The sequence below is a fragment of the Rhinoderma darwinii genome, chromosome 3 (genome assembly GCF_050947455.1).
Source record: "Rhinoderma darwinii isolate aRhiDar2 chromosome 3, aRhiDar2.hap1, whole genome shotgun sequence".
Taxonomy (NCBI): Eukaryota; Metazoa; Chordata; class Amphibia; order Anura; family Rhinodermatidae; genus Rhinoderma; species Rhinoderma darwinii.
Window position 1 is genome coordinate 61860570 of NC_134689.1, and position 15545 is coordinate 61876114.

The 15545-nt window shown below is 40.1% G+C and overlaps 1 protein-coding gene across 1 annotated transcript in view; it reads left to right on the forward strand.

Annotated features, from left to right (window-relative positions):
- LOC142750370 (uncharacterized) overlaps positions 1-15545 on the forward strand; it is a 203265-nt gene that overhangs the window by 154329 nt on the left and 33391 nt on the right. Inside the window, exon 11 of the mRNA XM_075859369.1 lies at positions 2194-2263. Within this exon, the coding sequence (XP_075715484.1) occupies positions 2194-2263 (70 nt within the window). The remainder of the gene's footprint in view (positions 1-2193; positions 2264-15545) is intronic.

The window sequence follows — 15545 nt, forward strand, 5'->3', positions numbered from 1 at the left end:
CCACTGCTTGCAATGGCATTTACGGTGTTCTGTTCCCACGAGGCTTAATTTTACGCGTCACTGTCAAAATACGGCGCATTAAAAAGACGCCCACGAAAAAGTAGTGCATGTCACTTCTTGGGACGTTTTTGGAGACGTTTTTCATTGACTCGATTGAAAAACAGCTCCAATATCGTCCGGAAAATACGATACGAAAAACGCGAGTTGTTACAAAAACGTCTGAAAATCAGGGGCTGTTTTCGCGTGAAAACAGCTCCGTATTTTCAGACGTATTTTGCTAAGCCGTGTGAACATACCCTTACTATGCGGGTTTTTTTCCGCATCGTGGCCTTGAGATTTACTAATTCCCACCCACTTTGCTGCTACTGTAAACTCTGCGGAATTTCCGCACATAATAACATTTTTAAGCTAAAACCAAGAATGGAACCTAAACAGAAGAAATATATAAAGAAAGGCCTTTTAGGTCTACTCTCCTGGATCTAATTCTGGTTTTGGCTTAAAAAAAATGCATGCAAAATCTGCACTGTATGAACAAGGCCTATGATTGAGTAGTGATTTGTGCTATTGACTGTTGAGTACAGCCATGATGCTATAGTATTTATAAAAAAAATAAAAAATAATTCACTGCTTGGAATTTTTGGACATTCTGCACCTCTGGTAGCTGGAACCATTATCACACTTTTGACATATACAAATAAAACCTAAATTATAAAATACAAAAAAAATCATACTAAACACATTGTCAAAATCCCACTCAGCACTTTATACACACAGGCACCATCATTCAATTATGTGTCAAAGTGACATTTTTCATAAATAATGTGACCCAAGCAGAAAATTCCAATATGTGCAGAGTTCATACAGATGTAGCCAAGTTTATCTTGGCTCTGGTAACTTGCCGCAGCGTGTTATCACACAAGAAAAGCCATTGAAAAGTCATTGAAAAAGTAAAGTTAAAGTTTCTTGCCACTGTGTATTTAATGAGTCAAGATAAACATGGTTACATCTGTACATACAATTTATGTTAAAGTATGTCTGGTTTTCAGTTCAAAATTTTAATAAAGTAACAAAATAAAATACACAGACTACACATCTTACAAACTAAGTGCACCACCAATCTATATATTTCCTGAACGCAGACAACCTGACGATTGCAGTTGACTTGACGTTCTGTTGGCAGCCATGTCTACCTGCACATGACTTTGAGACAAATACGAATTATTTTAAAAAAAGCATTATAACATGCATTTGCGACTAGAACTATCAGAGTACATTCAAAAACAGTTTAAAAGTAGATCAAAGTGTGCAAAATTCATATATACCATATACTTCTACATCAACAAAAGCTTGTGCTCTCAAAAATGCTGAAACAGTGGCTATGCAATATTTGTCTATCACGCCCTATTGTGTTAAAAATATATACTGCAAATGGAAAACAGCTACATACTATTATAGCAAAATCAACATTTTTTAGAGCAGTCAGCATACCGTATATAAAAATACAACTTAATAATGTTTACACACCTCTACTTTTACGCAACTTTGCATGAAACAGTGATTAAAAGCAAAAATTGCATGCAAATTCATAATTGTTACTAAAATGCCATTCAAGCAGACCCCATATGCAAACAAAATGTAATCTGCAAAGAACTTTAACCCCTTAGTGACCAGCCCATTTTAGGCCCTAATGACCAAGCTATTTTATTCGTTTTTCTATAGTCGCATTCAAAGAGCTATAACGTTCTTATTTTTTCGTCTACATAGCTGTATGAGGACTTGTTTTTTGCGGGATTAGTTGTGCTTTTTAATGGCACCATTTTTGGGTACATATACCCGCAAGGTAGTGATTATACACACTGACTGTCCCTCTATGGCACACTGGTTGAAATTAGTTAAATGTTACATTCCCTTTTACAAGATAATTTATATAAAAAGGAATTGTCCAGTGAAATTTTAAAGATTTGGTCCGCTTGGATTACTCCTGAACCCACATTTTATTTTATTGCTGTTATGTTACTTTAATTCTGTATTGAGCAATTTTCTCTGATCCATATTTTACCCAGAAAATGGGTGGATCTGAATTGTGTAAAATTCTTTTACATGTTTCTTCCGAAATTGGTCAAAAAAAAACCTTTAAATTTTTTTTTATAAACCTACTGGATGTGTAATATATTAATGTGGATTTCTGTTTAGGTGGAGCACATTTCTGGCCAAAACGACACTGCCTTGATGCAATATGAAGAAGGAGATCCCTATGTTAATGGTATCAGTCTATGTTAAAAAATGTTTATGTGTTTAAAACTGCCTGTGTGTACTGGACAAGAGTTTACAATGTGAGAAAGAGGTTTAACCTAAGCACCATCTGATATCTTTCATTAAACAAAACGGTTCCTAGTACATAGGTTTATGTAATCAGTCAGATTTATTCAGTTAACCCCTTAGCGCACCTTGACGTAACTGTACGTCGAGGTCAGCAGTAAGTTCGCGCACCTTGACGTGCAGTTACGTCTGTGCTCTCACAGTTAACCGCCACGCAGCGCTACACCGCAGCGGCGGTTAACTGTGCAGGGTGTCTGCCCTGCATTCCCCGTTGCCAATCAGCGGCCCATCGCCGCTGATTTTGGCAGTTAACCCCTTAATTGCGGCGTTCGATTTTGAAAGCCACAATTAAGGTGTTTAGCGCCGATCGGCAGCCCCCACGTGAAATCACGGGGGCTGGCGATGGTACCCATGGCAACCGGACGCCAGACAATGGCTTCCGGGCTGCCATGCACAGAAGCCTATGAGGACCAGCCGGAGGGTGGTCGTCGTAGGCTTCCTGTCAGTGTGACTGTGACGTCACACTGACAGTTGGAATGCATTACTCTACGTGTGTAGTGTAATATATTCCAGCAGCGATCAGAGCTGCAAGTCTAAGTGTCCCCTAGTGGGACAAGTGAAAAATTTAAAAAAAAGAATAAAAATGTTTTAAAAAAAGTGTAAAAATAAAAGTTATAAGTGACATAAACAAGAACTGCTTTTTTTTTTTCCTAAAATAAGTCTTTTATTATAGGAAAAAAATGAAAATTTCAAAAAAAGTACACATATTTGGTATCACCGTGTTCGTAACGACCCCAACTATAAAACTATAATATTATTTTTCCCGCACGGTGAATACCGCAAAAAAAATAAACAAAAACCAATGCCAGAATCACTATTTTTTGGTCACCACCCCTCCCAAAAAGTTGCATGTACGCCAAAATAGTACCGATACAAACTACAACCCGTCCCAGAAAAAACAAGCCCTTACATAGCTTATTTGATTGAAAAATAAAAAAGTTATGGCTCTCAGAATATGGTGACACAGAAAATAATTTATTTTCTAAATAAGTTATTTTATTGCGCAAACGCTGCAAAACATAAAAAAAACCTATATACATATGGTATCGCCGTAATCGTACCGACCCGCAGAATAAAGTATAATGGTCATTTATAGCCCAGTGCAAACGCCGTCAAAAATAAATAAAAATCTTCATTAGAGAGGGCGGAATAGTGAACTGTAAGAGTTGTGGTAACAGATATTTACCAAGACAGAATTGGTATTATGTTATCAAGCCAAGTGTCTGAGACCGCAGAATTATTAAAATTCAGTAAAATCGTATTAAAACTTAGTACAATCATTGAATGCAAAAATGGCTGTCATGTTTAATGCTACCCTACCTAGTACTGCAGTACGGAAATGACATGTGTTTCTATCTATTTGTGTACTTTTGTATTTTGGAGTTGCTGTACCTTGTACCTGTTATTAATTAATAAAAACAGATTTGATAGATAAAAAGAAAAAAAAAAAAATCATTGTCAGAATTGATGGTTTTTGGTCACCTGGCTTGCCGAAAAATGGCATAAAAAGTGATCAACAAAATCGCATGTACCCCAAAATGGTACCAATGAAAATTACAGATTGTCCCGCAACAAATAAGCCCTCACGCAGCTCCGGTGGTGAAAAAATAAAAAAAGTTACGGCTCCCAGATTATGGCAATGCAAAATGTGCAGAGCGTTCCAAAAGCGGATAGGATCGGGTGCAATTTATAAGTGCGACATTGGCCACATATCTGTGGAATATTATTTATTTACCCCATTATTATACCCTATTATTATGCCCTGATGTACTCTGCCCAGCCTACATATGCCCCCACATTATAAACTGAAATACCATCAAAACGCCAGAGCTACTACCAAGCAAAATATGCGCTCCAAAAGCCAAATGGCGTCCCTCCCTTCTGAGCCCTACAGCGTGCCCAAAGAGCCGTTTACGTCCACCGATATGGCATCGCCATACCCGGGAGAACCTGGTTAATATTTTATGTGGTATTTGTGGCACAAACTGGGCACAACATATAGTGCACTAAAATGGCACATCAGTGGAAAATTTTAATTTTCACTCTGCACCATCCGCTGCGCATTAAACCCTTCGCGCACCACGACTTAATAGCATGTCGTGGTGTGGGGGGTGATATATGGAGCGCCTCACGCTCTGAGCCCGCGCCATACGCTGCGGGTGTCAGCTGTGTATTACAGCTGATACCCGGGACTAACGGACAGAAACAGCGATCACGCTGTTACAGGAGCCTGTAAAAATCACAATATACTGCAATACATTAGTATTGCAGTGTATTCTACCAGTGATCTAACGATTGCTGGTTCAAGTCTTCTAGGGGGACTAATAAAATATGTAAAAACAAAAGTAAATAGTTATTATTAGTGGAAAAAATTTAATAAATATTTAAAGTCCAAAAAGAAACCCTTTTCAAATTTTTTTCTCTAAAGTAATGTAAAAAATACACAAAATTGGTATCGCTGCGTCCGTAAAAGTCCAAGCTATTATAATATACCATTATTTAACTCACACGGTGAACGCCGTGAAAAATAAAGAATTTTAAACTGCAAAATCTCCGTTTTTTGGTCACCTTGGCTCTACCAAAAAATGTCATAAAAAGTGCTCAAAAAATGGTACCAATAAAAACTACAGCTCGTCCCGCAAAAAATAAGCCCTCACTCCACTCTATTGACGGAAAAATAAAAAAGTTGTGGCTCTCGGAAAGCGGGGAGGAAAAACTAAACAGAAAAAAGCAAAACATGGATCAGTTCGGAAAAGGTTAATTACTTTCTAATGAAAAAACATTTATGACCACATGTGGGGTATAGCTGTACTCGGGAGAAATTGCTTTACAAATGTTGGGGTGCATTTTCTCCTTTATCCTTTGTGAAATTGAAAAAATTCAACATTTTAGTGGAAATAATGTTGATATTAATTTTCACAGCCTAATTATAATAATTTCTGCAAAAGACGTGTGGGGCCTAAATGCTCACTATACCCCTAGATAGATTCCTTAAGTGGTGTAGTTTCCCAAATGGGGTTACTTTTTGGGGGCTTCCACTGTTTCGGTCCCTCGGGGGCTTTGCAAATTCGACATGACACCCAAAAACTATTCCAGCTAAATTTGAGCTCCAAAAGCCAAATATCGCTCCTTCCCTTCTAAGCCCCGGTGTGGGTCCAAACAGCAGTTTATTACCACATGTGGGGTATTTACGTAATCAGGAGAACTTGTTTTACAAATAAGTAAAAGTAGGGAGGATTTCTCCAGCTCACCTTGTGGGAGTTGCGTATGTTATTGATAGTAGTCCTGGCGCTCGGATCCTCGTGGTGGCACACGGAAAAACTTGTTGTTTTGTAGGAAAGGATGGTTGGATCCAGCGCTGACAGAAGTTAAAAGGAAACTTTTTCCAAGTTTTAATAGTTCTTAGTTAAAAGAAGATTTTCATTAGCGTATGTAATATATCTTGCAATGATAGGTTTAGAGGTAGGTAGCCTACGCGTTTCGGATGGTGTCTCCGTCCTTATTCATGGCTTAGAAATCTAAGAAAAATTCCTTGAGGGGTGTAGTTTCCAAAATGGGGTCACTATTGGGGGGTTTCCACGGTTTTCATCCCTCCAGTGCATTGCAAATGTGACACGGCACTGAAAACTATTCCAGCAAAATCCAAATGGTGCTCCTTCTCTTCTGAGGCCTGCTGTGGGTCCAAACAGCAATTTATTACCACATATGGGGTATTGCTATAATCAGAAGAAATTGCTTTACATATGTTGGGGTGTTTTTTCTACTTTATTCCTTGTAAAAATTTTAAATTTCTATGTTTTTTCACAAAAAAAGTAGATTTTCATCTTCATATACTAATTCAAATAAATGTAGCAAAAAAACTGTGGCTTCAAAATGCTAACTATAGCCATAGATAAATTCCTTGAGGGGTATAGTTTCCAAAATGGGGACACTTTTGGGGGGGGGGGTCTTTACTGTTTTGGTACCACAAGACCTATTCAAACCTGACATGGTGCCTAAAATATATTCTAAAAAAAAGGAGGCCCCAAAATCCACTAGGTGCTTCTTTGCTTCTGAGGCCTGTGTTTCAGTCCATTACCGCACTAGGACCACATGTGGGATATTTCTAAAAACTGCAGAATCTGGGCAATAAATATTGAGTTGCATTTCTTGGGTAAAACCTTCCTTCAGTGGTACAGAAAAAATGTATTACAAATGAATTTTCGAAGAAAAAAAAATGAAATTTGTAAATTTCACCTCTACTTTGCTTTAATTCCTGTGAAACGCCTAAAGGGCTAAAACACTTTCTGAATGCTGTTTTGAATACTTTGATGGGTGCAGTTTTCAAAATGGGGTGACTTCTGGGGACTTTCTAATATATAGGGCCCTCAAAGCCACTTCAGAACTGAACTGGTCCCTGAAAAAACAGGCTTTTGAAATTTTCTTGAAAATATGAGAAATTGCTTCTAAAGTTCTAAGCCTTGTAACGTCCTAGAAAAATAAAAAAATGTTCAAAAAATGACGCAAACATAAAGTAGACATATGGGAAATATAAACTAGTAAGTATTTTGTGTGGTATTACTATCTGTTTTACAAGTAAATACATTTAAATTTAGAAAATGCTAATTTTTGCTAATTTTCTCCAAATCTTGGTGTTTCTTACAAATAAATATTGAATTTATCGACCAAATTTTTTCCCTAACATAAAGTACAATATGTCACGAGAAAACAATCTCAGAATCACTTGGATAAGTAAAAGCATTCCGGAGTTATTACCACATAAAGTGACACATGTCAGATTTGAAAAATCGGCTTTGTCCTGAAGGCCAAAACAGGCTCAGTCATGAAGGGGTTAATACACAAATTATTTTGTATTTTTATTTATAAATGCAGAAGATGTGTATAAACTGCATTCATATTTTGGTGTTATGCAACATGCATTGTGTTTCAAATCCTCACCATTTTAACTCCTTCCCGCACCTCCAATTAACTGCACGTCCAGACGAGCAGTTACTTTGTGCGCCTTGACGTGCAGTTACTTCTGCACTTTAACAGTTAACTGCCGCGCTTCACTGCAGCGGCGCTACACCGCAGCGGCGGTTAACTGTGCATAGTGTCTGCCCTGGTCTCTCCTGTTGACAGTCAGCGGTCCTTTGCCGCTGATTTAATCAATTAACCACTGAAATGCAGTGATCTAATTCGATTGCCGGATTTAAGGGGTTTGTATCACATCAGCAGCCCCCCACGATGCGATCGTGGGGGGTGGGGTGCCAATGGTTGGCATGGCAACTGGAGGCCAAACAATGGCCTCCGGGTCTGCCATGTACGGAAACCTGCAAGGACTAGCCCCGGCTGGTCCTGATACACTTCCTATTAGTGTGACTGCCACATTGACAATTATAATACATTACACTACGTAGGTAGTGTAATGTATTATATCATCGATCAGTGCTGCTGGTGTCTAGTGTCCCGTAGTGGGACAAAAAAAAAAAAAAAGTGACAAAAAAATGTAAACCGTGAAAAAATTTAAAGTTATAAGTTACAAAATCAAAAACTGGTTTTTTTTTCCTATAATACCATATTTTTCGGACTATAAGACGCACCCAGGTTTTAACAGACAATAGGAAAAAATGATTTCATATTTTACTACTTTTACAAAGAAAAAACTATCTGTTAAAAAAAATAATTTCTTCTGTTTCACCACATTCTGAGAGCCATAACTTATATTTTTTTATCGATTGAGTGGTGTGAGGGCTTATTTTTTGCGGGACGAGCTGTAGTTTTTATCGGCACCATTTTTTGGTACATACGATTTTTTGATCGCTTTTCATTTCATTTTTTTTATTGCTAAGGTGACCAAAAAACGATTGTTTTTTTTTTGTTTTTTTTATGCCGTTCACCGTGCGAGCTCAATTATGGTATATTGTAAATGTCTGACTTTTACGGACGCAGGGATACCAATTTTATTTATTTTTTACATTGTGCTTGGGGAAAGATGGGAAAAGTAATTTTTTTAACTTAATATTTTTTCTTTTTTTTACACTCCTGAAAATGTATGTAACTTTTTTTATACACTTAACCAGCGATCGTTAGATTGCTGGTACAATACACTGGAATACAAATGTATTGCAGTATATTGTCATTTCTACAGGCTTCTGCTAAGCCCCGCGTAGCAGTAGCAGATTTCATTAGGCCCCCAGGCTGCATGACAACCATCGGCATCTCCCGATCACATTGCGGGGGGGGTGGTAGACTGTCGGAGGGGGCAGTCCCCCTCCTAACGGTTTATATGCCATGGTTGCTATTGACCTCGGCATTTAAAGGGTTTTTCCCATGAGGGACACTTATGACATATCCACAGGATATGTCATAAATGTCAGATAGATGCGGGTCCCACCTCTGGACCCGAACCTATCTCTAGAACGGGGCCACCTGAACCCCGTTCTAGCTTTGTGCTCACGCTGCCTCCTGGCCACTTACGGATTACATGGTCGGGAGTTATGGAAACAGCGCAACTCGCTGAGCTACGCTGTTTCCGTAAGGCTGGATTCACACGAACATGTTCGGTCCGTAAAGGACGGAACGTATTTCGGCCGCAAGTCCCGGACCGAACACACTGCAGGGAGCCGGGCTCCTAGCATCATAGTTATGTACGACGCTAGGAGTCCCTGCCTATCGATGGAACTACTGTCCCGTACTGAAAACATGATTACAGTACGGGACAGTAGTGCCACGGAGAGGCAGGGACTACTAGCGTCATACATAACTATGATGCTAGAAGCCCGGCTCCCTGCAGTGTGTTCGGTCCGGGACTTACGGCCCAAATACGTTCCGTCCTTTATGGACCAAACATGCTCGTGTGAATCCAGCCTAACTCCAATAGTCGTGAATGGCAGTTACGGAAGCAGCATAGCATGCGAGCTACGCTGTTTCCTTAACTACTATTCAGTTCTATGGGAGTTACGGAAACAACGTAGCTCAGCGATTTAGGGGGCTGTCGCGATCACAGTTTCTGGTCATTAGAGCAGCCTGTCAGCTGTAAAACACGGCTCGTCTACTCGTGAGCCTGCTCCAAACATCACCCCTCCACTTCATGACGTGGCGGCACGTCTTGGATCGGAAAGTGGTTCAGAGAGCGGTCAGGGCATCTGGCGCAGCCGGGCACCGTTGTCTGCCAACTCTAAAACAGAGGGACTTTTTAGCAAGATTTATTTAAAATACGGTACGTCTTTTATTATAGCAAAAAAATGAAAACGTTAAAAAAATTCCACATATTTGATATCATCGCGTTCGTAACGACCCAAACGATAAAATTATCATTTTCATTTTCACCCCCAAAAAAAATGCCAGAATCGCTATGTTTTTTGGTCACCACGCCTCCCAAAATATAGAATAAAAAGTCGCTCGTACCCCAAAATAGTACCAATGAAAACTACAACCCATCCCGCAAAAAATAAGCCCTTACACGGCTTTTTTTAAATGAAAAATAAAAAAGTTATGGCTCTCGAATCTGCAAAAAATTCATTATTTTATAAAAAAGTGATTTAATTGTGCAAACGCTGCAAAACATAAAAAAAATTATATACATATGGTATCGCCGTAATCGTATTGACCCGCAGAATATAGTAAAATTGTTATTCATAGCCCACTGTGAACGGCGTATTAAAAACAACAATAAAATACATTGTGATAATTGCTGGTTTTTGGTCACATTACTTGCAAAAAAATGTAATACAAATCGCATGTACCCCAAAATGGTAGCAATGAAAACTACAGATTGTCCCGCAACAAATAAGCCCTCACACTGCTCCGGAGGAGAAAAAATAAAAAGCTTCACCATATGTATAGGCCGCTGCCACTAGGAGGCTGAGACTAGGTGTAATCTTCTAGCACTCCCAGGTCACGGCCACAGCTTTGGTTCTCTGGTAGTCTGCAAGCTGGCCACGCCCCCTCATAATTCCTCCCGCTCTCCCCATCGCCCTGCCGGTTTCCCGCTCCGTTTTCACACTCCGATTGGCCGTGGGGCCGGACCCGAATCTCATGCCTCCCCTGTCAAACCATCGCGGGGCAGGCTCACCCAGAGGGGAGGGGTTTTCGTCAGGCGCGATCTTCACTCTCTCACCGGTAGTGAACGCCACAATACACAGAGCTGGTGTGCAAAATTCATACAGCGCTAGGAATGTTTCTGCTTCGCAGGGGACACAGCACCTAGGGGGTCTTGTAGGATAGCATCTCACTATAGTTTTTTTTATTAAGGTCTCATAATATGTCTTCAAAGAGCAAAGACCCAAACCACCCCCTCCGTTGTAACACACTTTGCGTGTACACAGTGCAGTACACAGTTTCAATGTGGGCAGGCTGATCCATTCTGTATTCAGTGCCCCCCGCCTAAACCACCGCAGGATCCCCCAGCTCTTACGGCTGGTGAGCATGTTACCCCCCGACTTCAGCAAATGTCGACTTCAGCAAAATTGCGGTGACCCCCATAGAACAAATATGAGACACTGTGCCCAACAGGTTCATCAAATTAAAACAGTGTGAGAATTTCTGGATTTATAAGCTGTCCTGCCTGAAGCCAGGGGGCCTTAATGATGTTGTAGAAACCTCCTTAGATTAATCCCACCAGCCACATTTATATTGTTGTCCCTATATCATTACATTTCTCTATTAACAGTTAGGGTATGTTCACACGGCAGCGTCCGTAACGGCTGAAATTACGGGGCTGTTTCCAGGAGAAAACAGCCCCGTCATTTCAGCCGTAACGGCATGTGCAGGCGCTTGAACGCCGCGTCCATTACGGACTTAACTGGAGCTGGTTTTCCATGGAGTCCATGGAAAACGGCTTCATTTACGTCTGAAGAAGTGACATGACACTTCTTTGGCGCGGGCGTCTATTTACGCGCCGTCTTTTGACAGCGACACGTAAATATACGCCTCGTGTGAACAGACAAAGGTCAGCCCATTGCTTTCAATGGGCAGATGTTTGTCAACGCTTTCAAGCCGTCATTTCGGACGTAATTCGGGGGTTAAAACGCCCGAATTACGTCCGTAAATAGGCCGTGTGAACATACCCTAACACTATTAAATTGATGTCTTTCAATTTTAATCGTTAGAAATTGCAGTATTACCATCAGCATTTCTTTCATTATTCCTCATTATATTTTTATGATTTTCATCTTTTCTTTTCTATTTATAAAGTTTACCTCCCTCTTAGCATTCCATCCATACAGCGTCATATTTTTTCTTATTTTCATCTGTGTCTGTCTGCACACGTATCTTCTGAATTCCACTCAGTCTATTTCAACCCTCTAGGCTTCCATAGCTGTCAGGATTCTGACAGGTTCCTATGGTTATCGGGATGCTTTTGCCACACTCCAGCGTCTACACGCCCTCATAACAACCGGCTGTTGAAACGCGTAGCCAATAAAAATCATTCTTACTCTTAGCCCTTTGGCATGGTCTTTGTCTGATAACATCAGCGCTGTTATTGAATTTCCCGTATTTTATCTATTATTGATGTTACTTTTTGCGATGACACAATTGTCCATCGGCAAGGGAATAGCTGCAGTTGTCATCTCCATCCACTTATCTGGTGAGCATACCTGCTATTTTCTAGCCAATTTTTTTCAACCTGGATGACCTGCACCATGAGGTGCTGTGCATTTTTTCTCTTTTAAATTAGATTATTTAATGGGATAAAAGGTGTCGCTTACAATGAAAGGCTGGAAAAATTGGTCTTCTTCAGCATGGAAAAAAGACGCCTTGGAGGGGATCTCATTAACATGTGCAAGTATATGTGTGGTCAATACAAAGAACTATCACATTATCTGTTATTTCCAAGGACTCTACAAAGAACCAGGGGACATTCATTGCGTGTGGAAGAAAGACGTTTCAAATATCAATATAGGAAAGGGTTCCTTACAGTTAGAGTAGTCAAACTATGGAATGCCCTAGCCCAAGAGGTAGTAATGGCAGATACTATGTGAGCATTTAAAAAAAAGGCTAGATGATTATTTACTGACAAATGGTATTGGGGGTTATAACTAATCTAGCAATGAATGACGTATAATTTATTGAGAAAGGCTGAACTTGATGGACCTGTGTTTTTTTTCAACCTATATAACTATGTAGTTCAGTGTCCTCCCATTCGATCCCAGAAAGCCGCAGGAATGACCAGACAATTAGGGTACCCATAGTGATAGGATCTGTGTGCTCAACAAACAGAGGGGAAAGAAGGCATAACCCAGCAATAACAAAAATAACAAAAACAGTGCTCATAGGATCGTTAGCAAATCATCAGGTATAAGTACCTTTAGAGTATGAGATTTATACATCCATAGTGTTTTATAGGTTGTCTTCCTAAAGTAGTAAAACAGGAAAGAATTATCCCTCTTCTCCGTTATTATCAAGTCGGAGCCTCCAACGCGCCATAGCAGGGTCTTTGAAGTTAAGCATGTGATTTTCATCATGACTTTTAATTTGGCTGGGTAGAGGAGTTGAAACCTAGTGTTCCTCTCAAAAAGGATACTGCACCGTGGAGCGAAGGCTTTGCGTTTCAGTGCCACAGCTTTTAGAGTTCTGAACATATAACGTATTTTTCGGACTATAAGACGCAGCTTTTAGCAAGAATAAATCTTGCTAAAAAGTTCCTGCGTCTTATAGTCGGCAGTCAGGGGACCCGGCAGTGTCGGGCCCCCTGACCGCTCCTTACTTAACCCCTTCCCGACCTGTGATTTGCCGGCACATCATGGAACGGGGAGGTGATGATGTATGGAGCAGACTCACGCGTTGAGCCTGCTCTATACACTGCAGGTGTCAGTTTCTGATACGCTGCAGTAACGGGTAGGAACAGTGATGTCGCTGTTCCTGGCCGTATAACTTGTTAAATGCCGCGGTCAATAGCGACCGCGGCATTTATAGTGGTTTTCCCATGAAGGACATTTAGGACATATCCACATGCTTGATAAAGACCCTACACTCACTATGGGTCGAAACGTTGCCTGTTTGCCGTAGATGTTTTGACAATAAAACCACTTTGAAGATCTGGAGATGTGTGCTGTGTCCTACTACTTTTCTTGGAATATCCACAGGATATGTCATAAATCTCAGATAGATGCGGGTCCCACCTCTGGGACCCACATCTATCTCTAGAACGGGGCCCCCTAAGCCCCGTTCAATCTTACCCGACTCCGCTGTCTTTCGGCCACTTCCTGCTTAAATGGTCGAGTTACGGAAACAGCGTAACTTGCTGAGGTACGCAGTTTCCGTAACTCTCATAGAACTGAATAGTAGTTACGGAAACAGCGTAGCATGCTACGCTGCTTCTGTAACTGCCATTCGCTACTATGGGAGTTACGGAAATAGCTCAGCGAGTTACGCTGTTTCCGTAACTCATCCATGTATTGTACCAGCGAGGAGTGTAAAAAAAAATTTAAAAGTTAAAAAAAAAAACCTTTTCCCATTTTTCCCCAAGCACAATGTAAAAATAAAAAAATAATAAAAATATTGGTATCCCTGCATCCGTAAAAGTCCGAAGCTATTACAATATAGCATTATTTGACAGTGAACGGTGTAAAAAAAAAAAATTAAAACCCCAGAATCGTTGTCTCTTGGTCACCATAGCGCTAAAAAAATTAAATAAAAAGTGATAAAAAAATCGTATGTACCCAATAAATGGTGCTAATAAAAACTACAGCTCGTCCCGCAAAATCTAAGCCTTCACACCGCTCAAATGATGGTAAAATATAAGTTATGGCTCTCAGAATGTGGTGAAACTGAACAAATTATTTTTTTTAACCAATCATTTTTTCTTTGTAAAATATTACATTTTTTCCTATTTTCTGTTGTCTAAAACCTGGGTGCGCCTTATAGTCAGGTGCGTCTTATAGTCCGAAAAATACGGTAGTTCCCTTTGCTGCCTATAGGCCCTCAATACTTTTTCCTTTATCGTCCAGTGTAGTTGTTTCACAAATCACTTGGCCTTCTGTCAAGGCTTGGCGGCCCCTATTTGTGTGCACGCTTAATCATAAAGGGGTCATTTCCAACATCAATGTCAAAAACCAGGGGTAGAATTTTGGCAAGTTATTCCAATAGGCATCTGCCAGTTATTGTTTCAGGTATTCCCACAAATTGTAGGTTACTACGCCTTTCCCTGTTTTCCATTTTGGATACTTCCTAAAGCTACCGAAGTGACTTGCAGAGATTCTTCTTCAGTGTAGGCCGCAATTGGATGTACGTCACCTTGGACCCCGGAGCTGTGAACTATCGAGCTCTTCCAAAGCGTCATGTGTAGTAAGGTGCCGAACCATCATTTACTCCACCAAGATACCTGGGATGGATAACTTTTAGCATGGCGCTGGCTAATGGTGTAGCTCAGATAAAAAGCAGCTATCCATGATGCCTCGCCTCTGGAAGTCCATTCCGAATTATATTTAGCTAAAAATGTGTCGTCTTTACTATCTTAGTAAATACTTCTAGTATTTACTGTGAACTAACAATGCTGGGGCACCTTTTCTTAGAACTTTATGCTGTGCCATTCGTCTATTATTCCTCCTAGAGATTTATGAATAAGTTAACAACTGGGTGTTACTCTGCTCCTTATCAAAGGTGTGTTCCTACTCAGTCTCATGCTGTCAACACAGATTGTTACAGCCCCAATTGGTAACACCCAGTTGTCAACTTATTCATAAATGTCTAGGAGGAATAACAGATCAACGACATAACGTAGAGTTCTAAGAAAAGATGTCCAAGCAGTGTAATGTATTTACTAAAAAGTAAAGGAGAGGTGACTTGTCCCCTTTAAGCCTCTGAATGTAATCAAGAATGTTTCCTTTCACTGATAGCAATCAGCAATCTTAAAAATGGTGGGAATTTGAAAATAAATCATGTATAAGTTGCATAACTTTTCATTCAATAGGAAACTACACTTGTTTTGCACTGATCTTTTCAGTTGCAGCAGTTTTATAGCCTTTTCTCATGCTGTGCTGCATTCACAATTTTACAGGCTTCTGACCCCAAATCACCCAATATTTCCTGTTTGTTCAGTGTCTGCACAGAGCTTGCCCTTGTGATTTGCATTCTGGAAAGTGAAGTCTTTCCACCAGACATTCTAAAATCTGATGAAGATAAAAATATATTGCCCATAATTCTCTGCAAAAGAGAGAATTGTATTATATGAGCTCAGCAAC